The 27,204-nt window shown below is 43.9% G+C and overlaps 1 protein-coding gene across 3 annotated transcripts in view; it reads left to right on the top strand.

Moving 5' to 3' along the window:
* B3GALT1 (beta-1,3-galactosyltransferase 1) overlaps positions 1-26,763 on the top strand; it is a 315,300-nt gene extending 288,537 nt beyond the window's left edge. For all 3 annotated transcript variants that reach the window (XM_083153903.1, XM_083153901.1, XM_083153902.1), the window contains one exon: positions 24,726-26,763. In XM_083153903.1, the coding sequence (XP_083010029.1) occupies positions 24,912-25,892 (981 nt within the window). In that variant the 5' untranslated portion in view covers positions 24,726-24,911 and the 3' untranslated portion in view covers positions 25,893-26,763. The remainder of the gene's footprint in view (positions 1-24,725) is intronic.
* Positions 26,764-27,204: the final 441 nt, after the last annotated feature.

Genomic DNA, 27,204 nt, shown 5'->3' with positions numbered 1-27,204 from the left:
TCACAATAAGTGATTGACAGAGGTACTGTAGGGAGGTGCTAGATGTGGATCAGTTAGAAACATACAAGGCTGACTCTGTACCCAGAGATGCTCGTTGTCCTTTGGAAACAGTATTGGCCCTTTATCACAATAAGTGATTGACAGAGGTACTGTCGGGAGGTGCTAGATCTGGATCAGATAGAAACAAATCGGATACCTTGAAGAACAAACATATGAAATTACAGAGACTTGCATTAAATGATAGTTGATCTTTAGGCCCTATCTGGAATTTTGCAATTCTGTTTGTAAGAGATTAACAGGTTGTTAGATAAAATTGTACGCAGGTAATTTGTTTGAAACAGTCTGGTCAAAAAAAGTACAACCTATAATCTTAAAGGTAAATGACATGACGCGGCATCAATTTGAGTTTCCCTTTGATGTCTCACCCCTGACTTATTCCATTCCCGACGTAACGGATGACTTCCCTGTACCTTTCACGGCTGAACCCTTCTCATTATTCAGTCCTCTTTCTTCTTGGTTGATCTCATAGCATAATAAGAGATATGTCAGACGCTGTCAGTACTCTTGCATATCATTTATTTTACTATAGTAAAGTATACTTTATTATGTTCATTTTCAGTTATTATGTATTCTTCTTTGTCGTTTTTGTGTAGTTTGTTTCCTTCAAAGTCAATATCAATGTCACTCCATCAATAAAACTGATAACTGGTTTTAAAAATGTACATTACAGCTGAATATTCAGATGGGAGATAAAATATAATGTATGCAGAGGTGTAAGTTCATCCAAATTGCTTAGAGGCAATATAGAGTTGGTTAAAAAAGGTAAAACAAGTATTGTTTTACATAATTAAAACATATATACACTTTCACTCTCCATGTGTTAATTATGAACCTTAACCCGTTATCTGGACATTATAAAGTGTCCAGTGCTTGGTTATATTGTGACTATGAGAAGCCACTAATTTATATAAAATGTCGCACAATGGCTCCGATCCAATTTAGAGATGGCAATTATATATCCACTAGGACCTTTAGGTCAGCAGGCGTATTGTAAGCAAAGCTCAGGCAGTGTTATCAAGACTTTAAGAAAGTGTGGTCACACCTATGGAGCTATTGATCGGGACAGGCAGTGGTTGTTACGTGAGAGGAGCTCTAGCTCACCTGCTGGCTGCCGCCGCCAAATGACAGGCCGTAGTTGATATTCAGGCAGAGAGCGAGCTGTCCGTCTCCGCTCAGTGCAGGGAGCGTGCTGACCGTTTGTGATATGTGCAGCGCACAGCCGCCTTCTGTGTGGACTCACCGAAAGGATCGGTGTAGCAAGGGGGTATTTGCAGTATTGAAGTTAGCACACAGGTGACGATAGCCTCTGTTAGGGTCAGGATAAGGTTCCCACAGGAAAGAGAGAAAGCCCAGACCTCTTGACGCGTTTATCTGCTATGAGCTTTTACAGTGGTTTCATCAGAAGAGAATTCATTGTCTATACCTGAGAGGTAGCAAGCAGAAGTCGTCCAGTGCCCTATTGCAGGTGTTAGCGAAGCTCCTGGATAGAGATAATTAACATAGGTGAATCTAAGGGGTGGTCTGACCATCTTTGCCACTCCTGATTGGCTGCCGGATCGCAAGCTTCTATTGGCTTACAAAGCAGTGTGAAATTTAGAAATCTCAGTGGCGGGGACCTGTCAGACTGTCCTGCTCAGAGCACAGCTCTCTGCCTGGCTGTCACTGAGCAGGATTTCAGATCCCCTTGGCAATGAACATTTCAGTGCCCCTTAGCAACGAGGATTTCAGTCCCCCTTGGCAAAATATCATTTTACTCCCCCATGGCAACGAGCATTTTACTCCCCTGTGGCAATAAATATGCAATTCCCATTGGCAATGAGCATGAGACACCTTGACAAGGGGCATGAAACCTCCTTGGCATCGATTATGAAGCCCCTGGCATTAAGCATGTAACCCCTGATGTTGAGCATGTAGGTAAGCAGCACTTATGTGACATAATACTGTATGTAATGGGCATCATGGTGTGTGGCATAATGTGTAATGGGCTACACGGTGTGAGGCACAATGTGTAGTGGGCATCACGGTATGTGGCCTTATGTGTAATGGGCATTACGGTGCAAGACATTATGTTTAACAGGCATTGCGGCATTTGCTATAATGGCCATTTACGGTGTGTGGTATAATATGTAAATGTCATGCCCCCTTTTGAGGCCACACACATTTTTCGCCACGCAAGAGTCCCAGTGCCATGATTGGTTGGATTTGGGACCAACCATTATCATATTTCTACTCCTATGCTAATTAACTTTATAGGAGCATCCCAGATCTCTGTTGGAAGAGCAGCAGTCACATTTGTATCCCATGGTGATGAACCATACAGGTTTCCCTTCAGGGATTGGAGCCTGGAGGCAGGCAACTCCATCGCCTTTGGGAGTCATGCCCCTGACTGTATGCATGGCTTGTGTTCTTTCAAATATTGTATGTGGTGTTTAACGGGGACTTGTTATTTATGTGCAAGCCAAGTGTGGTTCAAAGGGATTTATTGTACAAGTTACCCTTGCCCAATGTTTAGATTTTTTTATTTTTATTTTGTGATATGTATGTTTGGCTCTTCTAGTACTGAGAAAAACACAGGAATAATGTCTCTGTGTGGCGCACCAAAGGAGATTGAATGATAATAAAAATTAACTTTTATTAGGTTTTATTAAAAAGCAGCGAAATAAAAAACACGAACAACATTAACATGAGAAACAGACTAGTGATAAAAATGGGATACAAGTATCCCTACAACGTGGGGCCCTGATGTCCTGTAAATGCTATAATTAGTGGTATCATGATCTTATAGGACTGTGCTAATACCTAGTTCAATTAGGCAAATTAGACAGTGGAAAATGCTTGATTTAGAGGCTATTTATAATGCTGATAAGCCCCGTGGAGCTGAGATAACTCTGATGTCAGAATGCTCACTGTGCTGTATAATTATGTGAAACTCCGGGCGGGTATGCGGTTTGGAAATGTGAGCAGGACCGCTGTGCCACGGGACTTGGAGCAGACTGCGGTCTGTCTCCAGTATGCCGTGCACCAAGTCGGTCTACTGCTAGTCAATCCTGCGTGTACCCGTCTAGTAAGCCGGAGAAGCCTGTGACCGGCGGTAGCGGGCAGTGGCGGCGATGGGAGCGGGAGTGGTTCACAGCACAGCACACATCCCTGTCTCCATAAAAAGCGGCGGCCGGGACAGTAGCTATCCTCATCATGTGTGCTAGCAGCTCAGGGGAGCACAGCATGCGGTTGCAGGGTGCACTCAGCTGTTCTGCGGTAACTGGCTGCTGCTGCTGTTTAAAGGTGAATGAAGGAGGTCAAGGAACGATGCATCAGGGGGAAACCAGTCAGACAGTCTTGGCACCACTGAACCTAATACTGTATGTATGTGTATATATATATATATATATATGGTACTTGTGAGTTATCTGGACGCCCGATTTTTTGATTGTATGCCTTAAGTTAAGGCATACAATCAGATGCGATGCGATGCGATATCGCATCGCATCGCATCGCATCGCATGCGACCATCGGATGCGATGACCCGATTTTTCCATAGGAATCAATGTTAAAATGATTCCTATGGAAAAAGGGGTCCTTTTCATACCCCTACTATCCAAGTGGGCATGGAGTTGGATATAAACCTGTGGCGAGCGTAGCGAGCCACCGAGCCCGAAGCGTGGCGAGCGAAGCGAGCCCCGCGAGGGGACGGTATTCCGTGTCCCCTCGCGGGGCTCGCTACGCTCGCCACGCTTCGGGCTCGGTGGCTCGCTACGCTCGCCACAGGTTTATATCCAACTCCATGCCCACTTGGATAGTAGGGGTATGAAAAGGACCCCTTTTTCCCATTGAATTCCATGTTAAAATGGACTCAGTCCATTTTAACATTGATTCCTATGGAAAAATCGGGTCATCGCATCGCATCGCATCGCATCCGATGGTCGCATGCGATGCGATGCGATGTGCCCGATCCGACCCGATTTTGAAATCGGGCGTCCGGATAACTCACATGTACCATATATATATATATATATATATATTCCTTCAAAGATTGAGAAAATGTCTCATATGAAGTCTTCTGTGAATAATATCAGGGTGCTTGGTATCAATCAGAGCCTCACCGCACGTCAATGCTATTTCTGTCTGTTCCTGTCTTGTGGTTAATGGACCACTACAATTAATTTACAAGAGGATGTACTGTACTGTATACAGGGAGAGCTGCAAATTCATCTTTTACCCTGAGGGGCAAACAGAAGAAAGTGTCCCTAAATCTAATACAAGCACACTGATGTGGAAATGTCCATGATGGAAAAAAAGTGGTTTGCAAATGGCTAATTAAATGTATTAAAACATATGAAACATATGAAACATGGCTGTATTTGATTCATATACAACACAGAATATTCTAGTGACATATATACAATACAGAGGACATTCTAGAGAACTCTATTATACAGACACATTGAAGTCTTCTAGAACTGTGTTCAAAGGTACATCAAGACATTGGATACCTATGGGAAGCATTTATTCTGGACATTGGGCCTAATTCAGACCGAAATTAGGCACAATGCGAATTTAGCTGTGAATTTGCAGGCCAGGCGATTATCGATAGACTGTGCATGAGTACGGACCGTAGTAAGCATGCGTGAGGGTATCCTGCTATAAAATCATGATACTTTTTTTTATCACTGGCCATATTCAAGTTGATTGACGGAAAACCTGCACTTGGGGGTGATAACCAGCCATTTCTGGGAGTGTCAGGGAAAACACAAGCATCTTAGGGGAAGTCGCGTGACATCAGCTCCAGCCCTGATCAAGCTCATTTTCGCAAGCCTTGCTAAGCAAATCAAAGGCTTGCATGGGGCGGGATTTCACTCTGGCTCCAAAGACTAGCAGCCCAATGATCAGGTCTGAATTAGGCTCATTGTTACAGTAACTATAATATTTTATATATATATATATATATATATATATATATATATATATAAAAAAAAAATGATACAGAATGGAGTCACTCACCAGTCTTTCAGGCAAATCAAGATGGGTTTATTCAGGCAGCATGGCAATGGTAGTGGGCATCGACGTTTTGGTCCGCCTCTGGGACCTTGAAAAAGGTCCCAGAGGCGGACCGAAACGGCGATGCCCACTACCATTGCCATGCTGCCTGAATAAACCCATCTTTATTTGCCTGAAAGACTGGTGAGTGACTCCATTCTGTATCATTATACAAAGTAGTGACCTGCTAGCAAGTTCCCTACCCTGGATTGTCACCCCAGCAAGCTATTCATGTCGATGTGAGTGCCAGTACCATGGACTATATATATATATATATATATATATATATATATATATATATATATATGTGTGTGAAAAAACAGGAGATGCGCACAATGAGCAATATAGTAAATTATTTTATGTAATAAAACAATAGCTCACGTACAGGTAGGTAATAAGTAATCAGCTTGCCAGCATGAATAGAAGCATAGGGTGCAGTCTCTTCTACGTTGTGCCAAAGCCGCAAAGCTCTTGATCCACCGTTGATAGGACCACCCACGCAAACGTCACTGGACACGCCTCTAAGCGTTTCATCACTCAATTGGACTTCGTCAATATATATATATATTAATATAATCCTTTTAACCATGATTAAAAAATGTACTGATGTTTAACCATTGCCTCTTATTGGGCTACCAATTTTGATCACCCCATAAAAGCACTGGTTCTCCTGAAAACACATAGGTTCAGTGAAACTTGTTGAGATTGGCTGCCGCAGCCCCAATTTCCTCTGGACAACTTTCAGAGACATCCACTGGACAGCTTTCAGAGATTTTACTATGCCTGCCTGAGGTGGACGAAACAATATCCCAGATAAGTTTATTACCTTGTGGGTATTAGGCATACTTGCCTACTTTTCAAATCTCCTCTCTGGGAGAAGCCCGGAGAAGAGACTCTCTGAAGCACTTCCGGAGGATGGGAGGCGGAGCTTGACACCAAGGTAAATGGTAAATGCCATGATTCGTGGCTTTTTCTAGAGGGGGAGGTGTGAAATGCTGTGGTTTGCATAATTTAGCCCTGCCCCCTCCCTGAAGAGCCTTGAATGCCGGTATTTTACTGGCAGAGGAAAGGGCCGCAAGGGTCTGATGCGATGGACAGAAATGCGGTAGGCTTGCCTCCCTTTCTGGGAAGCTGGGAGGGGGACCTGATTTTCGGGACCCTCCCGGCCATCCTGAGAGGGTAGGTAAATACGATAATAGCATATATATATGCTATCGGGCCCAATGACGATTTTATCAATAAAATTGAAACGTTGCCATTGATCTTTGCCTGCTTTATTGCCTTCCATTGAAGACCGTGTGCTGCTGTTGCTGCTGACCAGGCAGCGTGAGTATTATGTACTAGTCCGACATTGGGGCTAACAGCTGGCACCGGGACCATTACTGTCTGTTACTGGATGTGCCTGGCCCTCTGGACTGTTGCTGTGAGTGATCCTTTAAATATACGCTAAATATGCCAGCATCGCTCAAAGTGACTGTTCTTTTACAAAAACAGCAAGTCAGTTAATTGAAGTTTAATTAAATATTGCACCTAAAAAAAGAAGCGGCACTAGCATTTTTAACGGATTTTCTGAGGAACACAGCAACGTTGGCACTCAAAGGGTGACTTGCCAATTTTCACACCTTTTTTGACACCTTTATTAGCCATTCAAGAAACATTAATTAAAGAGATACATATTAGACATCTTTTTTTCCCCAAAAAATCATTCTATAGTTATAATATCAAAAAGGTATAACAAACAGTATGCATACATGTTCAACAATAACATTGAAATACTTGAGGAGACTGCAGGGGGCATACAGCACTGAGCAGCAGAATGGCTGTGCAATGTAATTCACTTTTATATTGCAGGCCAGGTCATAGTTGCCTACCCTCCTGCATTCTGCTGGAGACTCCGTGAAATATCAGCAATCTCCCTCTCTCCCTGATTAGTCTAGCAATCTCCCTCATTTCACCTAGCCCACATTATGTAGCTGTTGAATGCGAGATAGATACATTTACATTGAATCATCAGCACCATTTCCCAGCATTGGTGATAAAACACAACTGTCGACATTCTCTAAACTAAAAATGCGGTAAAAATCCCGTTATTGGGGTTTTTACCGCATTTTGGAATGCTCTAAGCATCCCCCGCCGGGTTACCATGATGGGGGGCATTGCGAGAAAAATCTGGCAATGCCCCATAGAAGCCTATGGGCTTCTAATGCGACCCACTGCCGCCCCGCACCGACCCCCGCCGCCCTCACCTGTGTTCGGGCAGCACAGAGCTGTGCTGCCCGGACCTGTGACCTCCTCCTCCCTGCACTATGATCCTCGTCCGGGTGTAGGGAGGAGGAGAGCCCGGCGCAGCAGCACCGCCGGGTAAGGGAGGGAGGGGAGAGCCGTTGGGTCCCGGTGGGATCCGCTGACTCTCACCACAAAGGTCAGCTCTTAACTGAAGAGCTGTCCTTTTCCATAATTATAGCATATGTTAGAGCATATTGTGTATGCGATGAGCAGCGAAGGGGAGCGGAGCTGGGCTGAGGATGTTTGAACATCCCGCCCAATGATCCCTATGGGTACATGCATTTCTTGTGGCCATATATATGAAACCACGTGTAAAACAACATAGATGAACAATCTCTGACCTGTATCAGTGACTTTTCTTTAGCAAGTATAGTAGCTCTTACTTACTGCTTTGGGGCTCATCTACATTTGGATATAAAATTCTAAGATTCCTCTCAGATGTAGCAGTACACACCCACGCTTCTAGGTGCCACATTTAGAATCTCTTTTCACAATCTCTCCATATATGGAACTAGACACGCCCTTTGGGTGAAGCATGACACGCCCCCTCAATGGGGCACTGTACAAAATTCTGCTTCCAGCTATAATCTCCCTGAAACTAGTTTTCAAATGTAGGCAAGTAGGGGCCAGGTAGATATTGCAGGCCAAATGGCTATTGCAGGTCAGTAGCTACAAGTGTGCTGATATCTACATACAATATACTAATATAGATTAATGAGCATAGACATTTCTGTTCGGTCAAGAAATAGCTCCTTTGTGTGTCTTAGTTGAGCCTTCCATATAGTACTTCTGCACATGCCATCAAAGCACACTAGATATGCAGCATACTTACCTCCTTTTGAAAGCTAATTTCAAGGAGGTTATAGTAGGAAATAGATATTTGAAAAGTGCCCCATTTAGAGGGCGTGTCATGCTCCACCCAAGGGCATGTCTAGTTCCATATACAGTATGGAAAGATTGTTACACCTAGAAGCATGGGTCTGTACTGCTACATCTGAGAGGAATCTTTTAAAATGACTTATATACAAACGTAGATGAGCCCCAACGCAGTTAGTAAGAGATACCATACTTGGTAAAGTGCTGGGATATTGTACTGATGATTCAATGTAAATGTATCTGTCTCTTATTCCTTTTTTCCCCAAAAGTCAGGCGCGCATGCAGGGGGTTTCCGAGTACATAGAAACCCCCCCTGTCCACCGATATATCGGTCGTGGTCCTGATGTTTGCAAGACGGGTCTGAGGTTCTTCTGAGCGGCAGTGGCAGTCAGGCTCCCTCCCTGCTGCTGCTTCCATCTCTATGACATGAAGATGCAGCTGCTGGCAAGCAGGGGGAGCAGCTCCTCTCAAGCTGTTGTCACGTGTTGAGAGACAAGGGGACTGAGGAGCTCAGCGGCACTGCTGATAACTGTGAGTCAGGGCAGGGGTGGGCTGGCCATTTGTGCCTGCAACTGTCTGCATTATGTCAGACTGACAATGTGCGTGTGTGTGTGTGGGGGGGGGGGGGGGGGGGGCTTCAGGGGTATACATTTTACAGACTTTTCCTGTGGAGGCTGTGCTGAAGGGGGGGGGGGGGGGATTGTCTGCAGACTGACAACTGTGTGTGGAGAACACTATTGTCTGCCTATCGAAGGAAGCTGTGCTTTAGGGGATCTGAATATATGACATGTCTGTCTATGGGAGAGGGGGTGCTGTACTGGAGGGGTCTCACAACTCCCTCCAGCACAGCCACTCATAGGCAGACATGCCACATATTCAGATTCCCCTCCAGCACGCCCCCCCCCCCCCCCCCCCCCCCCCCAAAGGCAGACATGTCACGTATAGACCTATTCAGATTCTGAATATGTCTGACATGTCTGCCTTTTGGGGGGGGGGTGGGGACTGTGCTGGAGGGGGTGGGGGTGTGATTGTGAATATGTGGCATGTCTGCCTTTGGGGGAGGGGGTGTACTATTTAGAAACCCCCCTTTTAAAATCCTGCATTTGCCACTGAAAGTGTAACAGTGTAATGTGATTGCTAGACTAACGAGGGAGATTGCTAGACTAATGAGGGAGAGAGGGAGATTGCTGTTATTTCAGGGAGTCTCCTGCAGAATGCAGCAGGGTAGGCAACTGTGAAATGCAGCAAATATGCAAACATTATTAAACCAGCAGAGCCAGTGACTGCATTGCACAATCTGCCACTTCTCATCCATCTGCCCAGCTGCAGTTCACATGTGATGAGGATGCTTCTTATTGATAGTTTCACCTAGGGGAATATAAGAAATGCACAAGATCAAACCCCAGGCCTGTTCTGGCTCAGAGATCGATAAGCATCATAGTATATGAAGGGCTGACATTTGACATTAGGAAGAGGCTCATGATGTAACCCTTTCCAAGCAACTATCATATTTTTATTATGAAGATTTTTACTGCAGGGCTCAACAGCACATTAAAATATATTCCTCTATATGGGCCTTATTCTAGTTCACTCTTAGAGGCAAATTCCTTCTCAGATGGACAAAACCATGTGCACTGCAGGTGGGGCAGATGTAACATGTGCAGCGAGAGTTAAATTTGGGTGGGGTTTTTCTTCAACGCGAGATCTATATTGCAGTGTAAAAATAAAGCAGTCAGTATTTACCCTGCACAGAAACAAAATAGCTCACCCAAAATCTGCACCTGTTACATCTGCCCCCATGCAGTGCACATGGTTTTGTCCATCTGAGAAGGAATTTGCCTCTAAGAGTGAACTAGAATAAGGCCCTATATGTAACATTTATGGTAAATGTGCTTGCTTCAACTAAAAGCACTTTAGAAGATATTGTAACTGAAATACAGAGACACGACCAACACATCATCTAATGAGGCAGACAGCTGGCTATGAAAATCGGATCATTAAGCAGCCACCCGTTATTGCACAGAGAATGTATCGAAAGATTCTAGTAATATTATTGAGACCTACTGCATGTCTGACCATAGCTACTGTTGCCATACAGTAATCTGTCAATACTAAGGGCTCTAGGGGTCTGCCAATTAAATGCTTTTTGATCCACATTATAAGGGGCATGGTTGTTTTTTTTTTCTTTATAAAGGAGAAACAGTGATCATTTCACCTGAAATGTGTTTGTCCCGCTACAGAGCAACTGTACCCTACATACTAACTGCCCTTTATCTATCTAGTCACAGGTGAATTTGTCTCCTGTTTAACCCCTTGATTGCCAGGTGAATTTGTCAAAATAGGTGTAAACAAAATTGGCAAGTAACAATTTTAATCATCATAATGACCTGTGGTGTTTGCCGTATATAGGAAATATAATCTATTTTACACAACGTTTTTTATTTGAATCTACATGTGAGCGGCGCTGGCAGTTTTATTTTGCACATCTCTCTGAGAAATGTTGGCACTTAAAGGGTTAATGAAGCACTCTCTTGGTCACGCTGTTCTTTTGCCATTTCCACATGTAAAATCAATTGACCTCCTGTTGTACTGTCTGTAGAAGCTCAAGCCCAGGAGTTGAAAACGTGTAGTTATTTGTTATAGTGCCCTGCAAAGTGTGTTTTACCCTTTGAGTGCCACGTGAATTTGTCAAAATAGGTTTAAAAAACTACCAAGCAAACATTTATCTTCATCAGAATGACCTGTAATGTTATATAGGAAATATAATATTTTTTTGCTACTTATGTATTATCTGAGCGCCCGATTTTTTGATTGTATGCCTTAACTTAAGGCATGCAATCAGATGCGATGGACCCGATTTTTTTTCGGAAAAATCGGGTCGATCGCATCGCATGCAACCAAATCGCTGATGTTAAATGGTCCCTGAGACCCGATTTTACATTGGGTCCCATGTTAAATGCCCCACAAACCCCATTTTTTATTTGTATACCCACCCTGTTCATACCCCCACTATCCAAGTGGGCATGGAGTTGATTTTATATAGTGTGGCGAGCGCAGCAAGCCACCGAGCCCAAAGCGTGGTGAGCGCAGCGAGCCCCGCGTGGGGGGGGGGCGGATTACTTAACATGTATTCCGCATCCCCTCGCAGGGCTCACTGCGTTTGCCACGCTTCGGGCTCGGTGGCTTGCTGCGCTCGCCACACTATATAAGATCAACTCCATGCCCACTTGGATAGTGGGGGTATGAACAGGGTGGGTATACAAATAAAAAATGGGGTCTGGGGGGCATTTAACATTGGACCCAATGTAAAAACGGGTCTCAGGTACCATTTACCATTGGATCCAATGTAAAAATCGGGTCCATCACAACGCATGCGATTTGGTTGCATGCGATGCGATCGACCCGATTTTTCCGACCCGATCAAAAAGTCGGGCGCCCAGATATTACATAAGTACCATTTTTTTTTTACATAACATTGTTTTTATTTGAATTTATATAACAAATGTGAGCGATGTTGGCATCTCACGCAGAGATGTTGGCACTCAAAGGGTTAAACTCAGTGTGCCAGTACTACAGTACATTTGACCCCATGTTTTCATATTGGTTCTAGTTCATCATAGGGTTTTGGAAAACCACCCTCTAGTGTTTTGGGGGTTATTCAGATCTGATTGCTGGGCTGCAAATTTGCAGGCAGGCTGATTATCGAACGAATGTGCATACGGGGATACAGTCATCCTGTCAAATCAATGAAGGTCGACATAAACACATAGGGTCAACCTGTATGGAAAGCCTATATAGGGTTCCTGTATGGAAAGCCTATATAGGGTTCCTGTATGGAAAGCCTATATAGGGTTCCTGTATGGAAACCCTACAAGGGTTCCTGTATGGAAAGCCTATATAGGGTTCCTGTATGGAAAGCCTATATGGCATGTCTCACTAGTGGAATTTCAGTAGGTACAACTACTGTATAAATAAGGCAAACCACTGCAAGCACATAGTGGTCTGCTAACATTCCTATATCATTAAGCAGCCCTGATGGTAGAACGTGCACAGTTCTCTGCAGAAATAATCAGTGCCTCATCTGTGTTTATGTCTGGGGACTTCAGAAAGAAAATTGAAGGTAAAAAAAATTCTTAGTTTTACAAAAATGTGCTTATTTCCAGAAGACTAAATCATTTAATTTCAATTTACACACAGCACCGTGGGAAGATCAAAGTGTGCTCGCTCTGTCTCTCCTTACATTGTCGCTGATAACCAGAAATACTGTCAGTGTTGTGTCCCTTGGGCCTTGAGACTCTTGGGCCATATTATCTTGTCTAAAACAAATAATATAAATGTGCAAACAGATGGTGGCTGAAGCTCATTCACTGAATGCTCAAGGAGCAGGAGATGAGATATGTCAGCATGAAGGAATATGAGGCAAATATCGGTCCCTGCTCAAATGCAGAGAATAAGAAACCTATATACTGTATTCACCATTGCTGGAGAAATATCTTTATGGCAGCTTTGAGCGATGATTTCTCTTTGTTTTATTTATGGGCGCAAGAGATATAACATTATTTTCCTTAATTATTTATAGTATGTGGGTAGGAGGAGCCGTGCCAGACAGAATGCTCTGCTGAATTATATTCAATTCATTAGATCCAATAGTACAAATCTAAACAAATTGGATTTGTGAAACGGCTGACACGGCTGTTACTTATGTAGGTTTCCTCATGATTATGCAGTTCGTAACGATTCATTGGAGTCTGATTAAGAGCCTGATTCAGACCTGCTCGCTAGGCAGCATATATTCGCTAGCATGCCTAGCAAGCAGGTAAACCCCGCCCCACTGAACGCGCACCCCCGCCGAGCGAATCCCCACACTAGCGTGCAAGAAGATGTGTACGCTGACACATCCGCTCGCATGCGGATACATGGAGCAGAAACCATTTATGTGTTGCTCATCATCAAATGATTTCTCCAACCTTCGCTCTGAAAAGTAAGCCTATACTTACATGTCAGATGCCTGCTATCTGCCGAATTGGGCACGGTCACTGATGTCATGTGATGTCAGTCTCTGGACCCGATGATGCATGGAAGTGGAGACGGGCAGGGTTCGCTTCCCCGCTGCTCAAAACTGGGACGCACGCACTATATGACCAGTGGGGTCATTCTGACGAGCCCTGGCGCTGGCTGAGAGGCGCTCCATCTGTAGTTAATATCGTCCCACAGAAAGGAATGGGATAGGTGCTATGAGAGCTGACAGGTGGAAAGCAGCTTTTCCACCTTTGATAAACCTGGAAGATACTTCATTTTGTCCTTAAACCAGTGGAATCAGTGGGTTTGGCATAATTTAAGGGGAAAGCTTTTCAGGGCCAAAACTAGCTTTTCCGGCGCCCGGGGCAAGACAGTCATTTGGTCCCCCCCCCCCCGACATGCGGGGGGGGGGGCTTGGGCGACCAAATGACTGCCTTGCCCCTGGCGCCGGAGGCTTAGTGACCCCCAGCGCCCACATACCTATGTGCAGCGGGGACCGGGGATGGGCAGCGGCGGCTTTCACTTGTAGCAAGCTACGCTATTTGCCTGGCGGCGGGAAGCGCTGCTCATTTTGAAAAGACTTGCCGGACGCTGATTGGCTGAGAGAATTCAGCCAATCAGCATCCGGTAAGTCTTTTCAAAATCTGCTTCCCACCTGGCAAATAGTGTAGCTTGCTTCCAGCTGCCGCTACGCCCGTCCCCGGCCCCCCACTGCCTGGACCTGACAGTGCCCCCCCCCCCCATGCAGCGGGGCGCGTGACCCCCTAGCCCCCCCTTAGTTACGGCCTTGAGCTCTTATAGGGCTCATGTTGCTTACAGACTTACTGTCTTTTACAAACAAAAGCACAATTGGGAAAAAAACAAGAGACATAGAGCCCAATTCAGACCTGATTGCACAGCGGCCGATGACCAATACACTGTACATGCGACTAAGCTGCAAGGGGCGTGCACTACACCTGCTAGCAAAGAGATCTTGCTCCTTTTTTCCTTTGCTAGCCGTTCACAAGCTGATTGACAGAAAGCCGGTGTCTGAGGGTGGTAACTGTCCGTTTAATTGTAGTGCCAAGAAAACCGTGTGTGGGCACCTTTAGATTATTCAGGAAGTTGGGGAGATTGCTACTATTTTAGGAAGTCTCCCTGAGAATCAGGGAAATTTGTTAAGAAAAAAAAACATTCAAAGTTAAAGATTTGAACCTAGTACTGTATTGGATAACAAATGAGACCCATGGGATTTGAATGATATAATTTCCATTGCAGAGATTTTCTCACCATTTGATGAATTAAAGCCTTCCAAATGAATTGATCTGTGCTGAAAGTGGTGCATGATTTTTCCTATCCCATTGACAATCCTAGTTTCAGAGAAACCTGTTGTCATGGTTACAGAAATGGCTTTAAAATGACAGAGTCCTGGGATCCAATGAAATTGGAATTATTTTAATTGCAAAATTGACAAGGCATTAATCAGCGCCTAAATTTGTTAAAAGTGCAAATGACCAGAGGATTTTTATTCAAGCCATGCAGCACTAATTCAGCATTTCTTCAGTTTTTCCAGTGTGATTATATCGGCATTCCACAATGCAGCAAACAAACATGTTTTACAACATGGCTGTACATCTGCAGGCCTCTGAGGCTTGAATCTACACAGTTATTTGGAAAACCCATATTAATCACCGGCAGTAAATGTGCCACACAAAGCCACAGATTACGATTCTGTGCTATTACTTGGGTGATGTTTTTATCTTCAAATATTTTTTAGCAGAATTTTCTAATTTGTACAAAAGATTTCTTTTTTATTTGTATTATCAAAATCCAATTACAATTGATACAAAAATATATGGAAAAGGTTTTCATGGTCTCTTTCATTCTCTTTTCAGAAAATCACATTGGGACTTATTCTAGTTCACTCTTTCTGACAAAATCCTTCTTAGATGGACAAAACCATGTGCACTGCAGGGGGGGCAGATGTAAAATGTGCAGAGAGAATTAGATTTGGTTGAGTTACTTTGTTTCTGTGCAGGGTAAATACTGACTGCTTTATTTTTACACTGCAATATAGATCTCACTTTGAAGTAAAACCCCACCCAAATCTAATTCTCTCTGCACAAGTAACACCTGCCCCACCTGCAGTGCATATGGTTTTGTCCATCTAAGAAGGATTTTGTCAGAAAGAGTGAACTAGAATAAGGTCCATAGTTTTAGCACTTATTAATGCTGTATTTTAAACCTAAAAAGACTTACAGATCATCAGAGCGGCTCCTGGCGCCCCATTCTCAGCAATGGATGCGCGAATGCACGTCCATGTCTGCAGGATCGCCATCCGCCAGATACCTGCGTATGGCACGATGGCAGCAATGCAGAGTATGGCCCCATCTGTACAAATAAATACCAGGGAGAGTTATTTGTTAGCAGCTTTTTACTGAAATTATCTTCTGCATAAATGACGGGAATATAAAAAGGCTGAATAAACAAAATATGTACAAAAATATATATATTTACAGCATTTGTTATGAGAGCAGGGGTTAAAGTGTGGGGGGGTGGACTTGAGTTCCTCCACCTGTAATTCTGAGGTGGAGCAAGTTTAACCTCCACCTTGTCCTTGTACAATTAGCCGAATTAGGAAAGTTTATGCTGGAAAAGAGAAGGGGAGACATGCTTACCATGTACAAATATATCACGGGACAATGTAACGAACTGTCAGACACTCTATTTACTTTGAGGACACGTGGGCAAAGGGAATGGCTTTTTTTACAGGGCAGTAAAAGTATGGAACTCTCTTCAAGAAGAAGTGGTGCCGGAAGACACAATAAATACATTTAACCACTTGAGTGGTATGCCCAAAGCGGGCTGTCCCGGAAAATTTCCTGGGAATACCACTAATATCAAGGTGTGCGTCAGTGGTGCCTGCAGATTTTGCACTACTGGCGCATCACCAGTCCGGGCACCCCCCACCTCCTCTCCCCTCCCGTCGCTCCCCCTCACCTCTCTGCTCCAGCATTCGTACCCCGGAGCTCCCCTGCCGCTGCCACCGCCGCCATTAGTTGCAGGGAGCAGACGGCAGGCTCTGTGATGTTCGAGGCTCGGGAGCGCTCAGGAGCCCACCGCCACCTGTGGTCACCGCTGAGGCTTTTTGAATAAGGTTTTTTTTTTTGCTGATTTTTTGGGGGGGAGGGGGGTCAATTCAATTTTTTGGGTAAAGTTTACCTGCTATCGTGCAAAAACACACTGCTTCAAATGTGGCTGTGAAAACATGGCTCCTATTGTTTCTCCTGCCTCCCTGATAGTGACGGATATAGGGGATAATTTAATTATTTGTATCTATTTGTATGACCCTTATAGTGTTATTCTTTACAGTATCATAGGTAGAAAACTGCAACATAGTAATCTTTACAGAAGATCTACAATTCCTATTAATACATAAAGATTAAACTAACAAGGCAACAACATCAAGAACAATATGAATTGTTATTAATGTACAGTAGAAAAATCATTATGCTCTCGCTTTGTATTTATGGATGTGCGATTGTTATTTTAGATTCATTCTGTTCAAATGACTCTTGAAGTAGGAAATTTTATGCAGCACTTGTACATTTTACCATAAATAATGCTGTGCCTATAAGTAAAACTCTTGTAGAGATATAAAGCTAAAATCCCACCTGGTGTGCTGAAATGGTAAATAACTATTTTGTAAATCTAAGGCCAGTGAATCACTTTCTACAATATATGCATTCTGCTTCCAAAACATAAAAAGTCAGAATAAATTATTTTCCCTGGAGCAATACAACACCAGATTCATACCTCAGCCAGCTCAGTCTGGCAGCATTAGAGGTGTACGGAGAGAGACAATGGGCAGGAACAGGGCTCACATAAAAAATGTTTTTGCATAAATGTTCCATTAAATACCACATGTACTGTATATGTGTTATACATTGACACAGTAAGTTTGTTCTCTTTTATATACACATAAACATTTACTTGGCTATTTATACATGCAAATTACAGGCCACATCCATCAAAATACAGGCCACCACCCGGCACCTCAGCGATGATGCTGATCACATCACCAAACCCCTTGTACTTGCTCTCCCTGTCTGCCACTCCAGGATCTACTGGGGAGGTCAAACATGTCACTAAGCAGATTCAGCATTTTAATGATAGTGTCTATATGTTTAGTCTGCTCCCTGTTAAAGTGTCCTTTTATTCTGATTTGTTTTGGTAGAAAAAAAGTTTATCAGTTATTCCTATTTAGCAAAAAGTAAATTTACCTCTTACCCCTTTCACACCGGCCGCCCTGCATTTTTGAGTGGGTGCAGCCTGATCCCAATTCACACCACCCACAAATTATCGGGTTAAAACTTTTGAATCTGGGAATTTGCTGAAAAAAACAGGTTTTTCTGTATTTATTTATTTACGTGTTTTAAATCCCGGCTCACCGACCCTGGTCAAGAGCAGAGTCGGAGTGCCAGGATTTAAGACCTGTGTTGACCCTTTCACACCAAAGAAAATCCCTGGTTTTTCAGCAAATTTCCCCGGTTGAGCTTTAACCCGGTCACTAGATACAGGTGCAGTTCCAGAGGACTGGAGAAAAGCAAATGTAGTTCCACTGCACAAAAGCGGAAGCAAAGAAGAAGCAAGTAACTACAGACCAGTGAGCCTTACATCAGTAGTAGGGAAAATAATGGAAACACTATTAAAAGAAAGAATAGTGGAATATCTTAAATTAAACAACTTACAGGATCCAAAACAGCATGGTTTTACTGCAGGGAGATCATGCCAAACAAGTCTCATTTACTTTTTTGACTCCGTGACCAAAATACTAGATGAAGGGGGGGCTGTAGATGTGGCATATCTAGACTTTAGTAAGGCATTTGACACTGTCCCACATCGTAGGCTGCTAAATAAACTTGAAAGTGTGGGATTGGATTATAAAACAATGGTACTTGTTTCCTAGCACGGCCACACCGATTTACATCGGGGTGGTCGTGTCGGAAAAATTGGGTCGATCGCATCGCATGCGATGTGATCGACGCGACCGACCGATTTTGGACCCGATTTTTTTTTTTTTATGAAATGTAAATCGGGTCCCTGGGACCCGATTTTACATTGGATTCAATGTAAAATATTCCCAACCCCCCCAAATGTCACGGCGTACACCCCACCCCACGATAGACGCCAACCCGAAGCGTGGCGAGCGCAGCGAGCCCACGAGGGGCGGCGGTGCGCGTCCTCCGACCTTTTCATTCCCCTACTATCCACGTCGGCGTGGAGTTGAGAATAGAATAGTGTGGCGAGCGCAGCGAGCCACCGAGCCCGAAGCGTGGCGAGCGGACGCGGATACCTTCACAGGTAAACGCGTCCCTTCGCGGACTTCACAGGTGTCCGCGTCGCCACGGACACCTGTGAAGCCCGCGAGGGGACGCGTATAACTGTGAAGGTATCCGCGTCCCCTCGCGGGGCTCGCTGCGCTCGCCACGCTTCGGGCTCGGTGGCTCGCTGCGCTCGCCACACTATTCTATTCTAAACTCCACGCCGACGTGGATAGTAGGGGAATGAAAAGGTCGGAGGACGCGCACCGCCGCCCCTCGCGGGCTCGCTGCGCTCGCCACGCTTCGGGTTGGTGACGACGGGGACATCTAAAATGTGAAATGGGTCATATTGGCCCATTTCACATTTTTCACATTTTTTCAGGATTTCAATGTTAAAAAATCTTTTAACATTGAAGCCTATGTAAAAATCGGGGGCATCGCGTCGGGACCTATGTTAATGGTCCCGACCGACGCGATGCCCCCGATATTTTACCTTTCCCGACACGATTTCAATGTTAAAATATTTTTTAACATTGAAGCCTATGGGGAAATCGCGGGCATCGCGTCGGTCGCGTCGGGACCATTGTTAACGGTCCCGACCGACGCGATGCCCCCGATATTTTGTCCTAGCCGGCCAAATGGACCTGATTTCAAAGGAAATCGGGTCCATCGTATGGATCGTGTACCTTAACTAAAGGTACACGATCCATAAGATTTGTGGCCGTGCTAGGAAACAAGTACCAAAACAATTAAATGGATAAGAACCTGGTTGCAGGATAGGAAACAGACAGTTGTCGTAAATGGAGTGCATTCTATGGAGGGACATGTTACCAGTGGAGTACCCCAGGGATCTGTACTTGGACCAGTGCTCTTTAATATCTTTGTTAGTGACATTGCAAATGGTATTGAAGGGAAAGTATGCCTTTTTGCAGATGATACAAAGATATGCAACAGAGTAGACACACCAGGAGGGGTAAATCAAATGACTGATGATCTAAGTAAACTTGAGAATTGGTCAAGAGAATGGCAACTACAGTTCAATGCTAAAAAATGCAAAATTATGCACTTGGGACTCAAAAACCCAAAGGCTCAATATAGTATCAAGGGTACTATAATGGAAACTACTGAGGAGGAAAGAGATCTAGGAGTCACTATTTCAAGTGACTTAAAGGCAGGGAGGCAATGTAACAAAGCAATGAGGAAGGCTAGTCAGATGCTTGGTTGCATAGGGAGAGGAATCAGTAGCAGAAAAAAAGACGTAATAATGCCACTTTATAGGTCATTGGTACGACCTCATCTGGAATACTGTGTCCAGTTCTGGAGACCATATCTTCAGAAGGATATAAATACATTGGAGAGTGTACAAAGAAGGGCAACTAAAATGGTTCATGGCCTACATCACAAAACTTACCTGGATAGACTAAAAGATCTTAACATGTATAGTTTGGAGCAGAGAAGGGAAAGGGGGGACATGATAGAAATCTTCAAATATATCAAGGGTTTTAACATAGTACAGGTGGGAAATTTTCTTCAAAGGAAAACAAGTAATAAAACACGAGGACATGCACTGAAACTGGAGGGAGGTAGGTTCAGGGGAAATGTTAGAAAAAATTACTTCACAGAAAGGGTAGTGGATAAGTGGAATAGCCTCCCATCAGAGGTGGTAGAGGCTAAGACAGTAGAACAATTTAAACATGCTTGGGATAGGCATATGAATATCCTTACAAAGAAATAAGGATTAAAAAGGGTTGAGTTTACCTGAAGGGTAAAAAAGGGGCAGACTAGATGGGCCAAATGGTTCTTATCTGCCGTCAAATTCTATGTTTCTATGTTTCTATGTTTAATTTGCTTCTGGTGTGAAAGGGGTAGTAATGTCATCTGTGCCTAACAATGGAGGACCTGGAAGATGGAAAGGCATTGCTTGCTCCCTACCTGGTAAAACTACTGGGCATGTTGCAGTGACAGGCTGTTGGTGAAGTGCAGTAGAGAAAACCCTGTTTGGGTGAAAGGTTTTCAACTCTCCGCATTGATGAATTGCAGTGATCGAATCGGTTAAATAGGTTTGCAGTTGGAGCTTTGTCTAAATATATTGGACAAAGGGATTGTTTATCAAAATGTGTATTTATATGTGCATATGCTGTCAACTTTATAACACAGATACTGGGTGGGATGTAATGAAGTCCGAATTCGGAGGACGTGCAAGATGCTGGCTGAACTCAGATGTTTATTTAAAGGTCATTCATTTACATGACCAAACCATGCTTTGTACACGACTGATAATCATGAAAGTCATATATTTATAATGTAATTAAATACAACAAACTGTAATACAAGTGAAAGTAAATGCAAGCATCAAATAGAACAATCAAATAGAATCATCTTTCCTGCAATAGTCCAAATGAGAATGTCAACTGGACAGCTCCAACATCACTGCATAAATTAGCAATGCATATGAATTAAGTACTACCAGCTAGAGGGTCCACTAATCACTCAGCCAATCAGAAATGGCCATACTGTATAACTGTAGTGCTGCTGATAGTCATTATTAATGTACCAGCCCTCAACCACTTGCCTGATATACCCATCCTAAAGGACATAGCTAAGGATACTTCCATATCTAATTTTGTAGCAGTTACATTAATACACCCGGCCTGCTGAATTGTTTTCACTTATTTATAACACAGAGAAGTGGGAACTGTGAAAATGATATACCCAGTAAATGGAACTTTATTTATTTAATATAGTATATGACTTTATCTACCTTCTTTTGATAATTAATCATTCTAAAACAAATGTCAATGGTTTTAAAGAAATTGTATGTTCTCACCATATTCTTCTTGCTACCCAACCAATATTATCCTGCTAAAGTATTCAAACTGCTGTCAGGGGGAATTGGAGAATAATGTAGATTGCTATTGCTTTATACCCCTTGAGAATTTATAAGTCCAATCCCAGAGGATATTAAAACATTGACATTTTGACGTAATAAACAAAGCATAGCCAACAAGCCAAAAACTACATACCCGCTACAGCTACAATCGGGATCCTGATGTTCAGTATCCTGACATCGGAATCCCAACTGCCGGTGCTCCGACAGGAGGATGAGAGCAAAGAAGCCCCTTGTGGGCTTGGTGGCTCACTTCACACGCCACAGGTTCTATTCTCCCTCTATGGGGGGTCGTGGACCCCCACAAGGGAGAATAGCCCCTGTCAGTCGGGATCTCGACTATTGGGCATTTAAACAGTCGGGATTCTGATGCCGGAGTACTGACCGTCTGAATCTCGACTGTCGGGCAGTCATCAGGCACCCCATTACAGCATAGCAGTTTATTTCTGCTATTGGAGACTACAGTAGGCAAAAGAACCCCAAGAGTTTTTTTTATTTTTGTTTAGTGGGTTTTTTCTTTTTAGAAGAGTATATATAACCATAATATTCTACCATAACAGTAGCTCATGACCTCATGACCTAAATGTAGCCCTAATATCAGTGCTGTCTTAACAGCTGTGTAGGCCCTGGCTAAAGCAATGCACTGGATCCCCTACACACCCATTCACAGGAACCCATTAACTTAAAAAAAAAAAGGTACTTGTGTAGGTTCACGGCGGCAGGCTACACTACGCTGTCAGCGTAGCCCAATGGCAGCCTAGCATAGTTAGCATAGTGTCCCAGCGGCAGCACTGAATAGTCAGTGTAGTCTCCCCGTCAGGCAGCGTAGTCACCGTAATGTCCCCACGAGCTGCAGCTCTGTCCCCGGCATCCCTGGCGAGCCTAGTGAGTGCCTCTCACACAGCGCCATTAACCACCAGATGCCCTGCACTGGTGGATGCTGGCGGAGAGGCGATCATGCGGGCGCCGGCAGAGAGGTGCTCTATCTGCCTGAGACACACGAGTATCTCATACGCTTGTGCGTCTCAGTCATTCATGCAGCAGGGTAAGGCAACCGTGCCTGTGTCCACTTCAGGGAGACGGTCAGGGTAAGGGGTTCGGTAGCGTGTGCATCTTGTGCGCAAGTGCGTCTCATGTACAATAAAGGACACATTTGCCAGTGCTTCATATTACATATTGGCAAATGCCTCCATTTCAAACCCCCACTATCAGTCCGAAGCATGGCGAGTGCAGCGTGCCCCATGCAGGTACGCGGTACAAGTCCTCCCAACCTGTTCATACCCCTACTATCCAAATCGGCATGGAGTTGATTTTATAAAGAGTGCGTAAAACGAGCCCGAATCGCGGCGAGCGCAGCAGGCCCCGCGAGGGGACGTGGAATACACGCCAATTAATCTGCGTGCGCTCGCCATGCTTCGGGCTTAGTGGCTCGCTGCACTCCCCACACTTTATAAAATCAACTTCACGCCAACGTTGATAGTGGGGGTATGAACAGGTCGAGAGGACGTGTATCACGTCCGCTCGCCACGCTTCGGGCTGACGTGGTTAGTGGGGGTGTTTTAGGAACACATTCACAGCTGTCATGTCAGGCAGGTGAAAAATTGTCAATGGTTCCCACACAATGTAATAAGCACTGACACAACGCTGACTGACTACGCTAACTGCGTAACGCTGACTGACTACGCTAACTGCGTAAGCTCCGGTTAGGTACACACAGTCACAGACACAAGCTGACTCCGCTGACTACGCTGGCTGCAGGAACACTACGCTGATTCTGACAGGGACACTACGCTGACTACGTAACTGCTGCCGTGAAACTACACAAAAAAAAAAATCATAGCATGCTCCTCCTGAGATTCTGTGCCATCTCTACACATGCTTCCATACAGTAATTGGCTGTCAGCACTCTCTTTGGTGGATAGCTCTAGCCATCCACCAATCAGATAGCAATTCACTGTCTGTCTAGTGCCTTGCCACTCTGATTGTGTAACCACTACCTGCCCTTACTCGAAGGCCCCTGGAATTGTGGAGCAGTTGGCCATTGTGCATTAAGATGGCCCTGCGTAATACGGCACTATAGCTAGATATGTTTTTAAAGGGGAGACTGTATGATAATTTGGTACCTGTGTTTTATCACGGCGCCCAATTTAATGTAAATCGCATGCGATATTGCATGCGATGTCGCATGCGATTTGAGGCCGATTTGATCCGCGATTCGATTTGCCGGCCGATTTGCATGTGATTTGCGGCCGATTTGCCGTGATATGCATGCTATTCCATCCTTGCACACCCCCACTATTCAAGTCAGCCCGAAGCGTGGCGAGGGGACCTGTTCATACCCCCACTATCCACGTCGGCGTGGAGTTGATTTTATAAAGTGTGGCGAATGCAGCGCGCCACCGAGCCCGAAGCGTGGCGAGCGCAGCGGAAAACGATCCCGAAGCGTGGCGAGCGCAGTGAGCCCCGTGAGGAGACGCGGAATACACGTCAAGTAATCCGTGTCCGCTCGCCGCGCTTCGGCTCGGTGGCTCGCTGCGCTCGCCACACTTTATAAAACCAACTCCACACCGACGTGGATAGTGGGGGTATGAACAGGTTGGGAGGACGCGAACCACATCCCCTCGCGGGGCTCGCTGCGCTCTCCACGCTTCGGGCTGACTTGGATAGTGGGGGTGTGCAAGGATGGAATAGCATGCAAATAGTGGCAAATCGCATGCAAATCGGCCGCGATATCGCATGCGATTTGCATTTGATTTGTGGCCGATTTGCATGCGATTTCGCGGGCACAGTGATAATACACAAGTACCACTAATTTTATAGGTTTAGCAACTGGTCATTTGGGCCTACAGAGTGGGGCAGACATTGGATGACTGCATAGAAGTTACTCTATAGAAGAAAACAAAGGAACCGTGAGGCCCCTAGCCTTTCTGTAATATTCCACCTGGTTACAACTTCTTCCTCACTACTTGATTATTCAGTTCTAAAATAAGAATTTAAATTGTATAGATTAAGTTACTTTATTTGTAACGCATTGAACTTTGTGGACTTGGTTTCATTGTTTATGTGTAGACAATGACACAGGGTTGGCACATCCATAGTGGGTGGTTGCCAATACAGCACAATGTAGTCAGTTTTTGCTAAACCAAAACATCATCCTTGGTGCTGTTAGTTTCAACTAAACTCAATGCATTTATGTAATGTTCCTCCCCTCGCCTCCTTCTTTATTATCTAACAGCCTCTTTTCTGTCTTCATCTTACAGGCAAAGTGATGAGATTCCTCAAACTGCAAGACACAGAAAATTGTTAAGCAACAGGATATAAGTCACTTCCTGAATATTTACCCACGTTTTCCCTTAACTAATATGTTGTCCTCATTGGACCAAATGATGGTCAATGTAATGAGAAGACAGTTTAAAGGAAATATTGCCTAGAAGATAACAGAAGCCATGGCTTCAAAGGTGTCATGCTTATATATTTTGACAGTCGTTTGCTGGGCAAGTGCCCTCTGGTATCTAAGTGTCACACGCCCAACATCCAACTACACAGGCTACAGGCTGAACAAAATAGTCATATCTCAAAAAAACATTTCCTTTGGAAATATTAGAACTCGACCCATAAACCCTCACTCGTTTGACTTTGTTATTAATGAGCCTGAAAAATGTGAAAACAATGGCAGCCCCTTTTTGGTGATTCTTATAAGCACAACCCATAAGGAATTTGACGCCAGGCAGGCAATCCGAGAAACTTGGGGTAACGAGAGCAACTTCAAGGGAATTAAAATTGTAACTCTCTTTCTTCTGGGCAAAAACTCAGATGCTGTTCTAAATCAGATGGTGGAACAAGAAAGTCAGATATTTCATGATATTGTTGTAGAAGACTTTATAGATTCTTACCACAATCTGACCCTAAAAACATTGATGGGCATGAGATGGGTGGCGACGTTCTGCTCAAAGGCTAAATACGTGATGAAAACAGACAGCGACATTTTTGTAAATATGGACAATCTGATTTATAAACTTCTGAAACCAACCACAAAGCCTAGGAGAAGATATTTTACAGGCTACGTCATCAATGGAGGACCTATAAGGGACGTGCGCAGCAAATGGTACATGCCAAGAGACTTGTACCCTGATAGCAACTACCCTCCATTTTGTTCAGGAACTGGATACATTTTTTCTGCCGATGTGGCAGACCTCATTTATAAGACTTCTCTCCACACAAGACTTTTGCATCTTGAGGATGTGTATGTGGGACTTTGCTTGCGAAAGCTGGGAATTCACCCATTTCAAAACAGTGGCTTTAATCACTGGAAAATGGCCTATAGTCTTTGCCGTTATCGTAGAGTAATCACTGTGCATCAAATAGGCCCTGAAGAAATGCACAGGATTTGGAATGACATGTCAAGCAAGAAGCATCTTCGATGTTAACATTTTTGGTTGTACTGTATACTGTTTTTGTTATTAGAAAGGGTATAGGAAACTTTGATGTGCCAGTTGTAAATTTAAATGTTTGATTTTTTTTTACAACTTTTTCTTTTCTTTTCTTTTTCACTTTATTGGACCAGGATTTCCTGATTTATTATCAGTGAAAATAACTTTGTTAAAGTTCTTTGGGAATTTTTCTCAACCCATATATTCAGTATATACAGTAAATTTGACAAGTATTGAGTGTTCCTCTGGATTTGATAAAACAGACATTTATCCTATGATGACTTGACAATGCCGCCTGTATTTACTGGACTCAGAGGCAATGTATGTATCATATCAAGGAGTGCAATGTTGCCATGTATTCAAAATGTAACCTGTAAGTAGCCACTGGTAAAGTATTTTTTTACTGATTATATTTGACTAGATTAAATTGAGAATGTTCCTTGTGCTCCACTCAAAAACCCGAAAAGATAGCAAATACCCATACTGTAAGTGTAACTGTATTTCCACCCTTGCGTTAATTACTTCATTAAAATGCTGGGAAATGAAACTAATGTTTATCTGTAACATGAGGTTAACCATCTGAAGTCATAAGTGAATTTACAGGCTCAGATTTTCAAAAAAAATGACATTTCCACAGAGACCAGGCAGATAAATGATTTAAAACACACATCAATGAATTTTGGGTAAAGAAATGCAAATTGCCACATTTCTAATTTGTCCTTCCATTAGTTTAATTCAGACTGATGAAACACAAACGAAAGTGGAGGCAAATTGTGCTTTAATGGTAAGATCAAATACTAACACATTTACCTTCAGCTGAAAATTGCAACGTGAATGTAATCTGGAGACAACATTGTATATATATATATATATATATATATATATATATATACATATATATATATATATATATATATATATATATATATATATATACCAGTGGAGGAGGCGGCACTCAATCAGACTGGATTCCAGTAATGAAGTAAAATCCTTTATTTTCCTACGGCGTTTCGGGGCAACATACCCCTGTTTTCAAGGACAGACATTCAAACAATGACATTAAAATGCATATATACACAAAAATTCCCGCCACCACTCCCCCAGAACTGACGTGGACACGCCTCACTCACCTGTCCAGGGAATCACCGCCGGCGTCCGTCACTGCTGTAAACCACGCTGGATAGTTGTTGCGCCGAAATGCTTCCCCACGGAAGCATTTCGGCGCAACAACTATCCAGCGTGGTTTACAGCAGTGACAGACGCCGGCGGTGATTCCCTGGACAGGTGAGTGAGGCGTGTCCACGTCAGT

The sequence above is a fragment of the Crinia signifera genome, chromosome 7 (assembly GCF_055691185.1).
Source record: "Crinia signifera chromosome 7, ASM5569118v1, whole genome shotgun sequence".
Lineage (NCBI taxonomy): Eukaryota > Metazoa > Chordata > Amphibia > Anura > Myobatrachidae > Crinia > Crinia signifera.
Note: the sequence above shows the minus strand (reverse complement) of the source record. Positions and strands in the feature narration are given on the sequence as shown.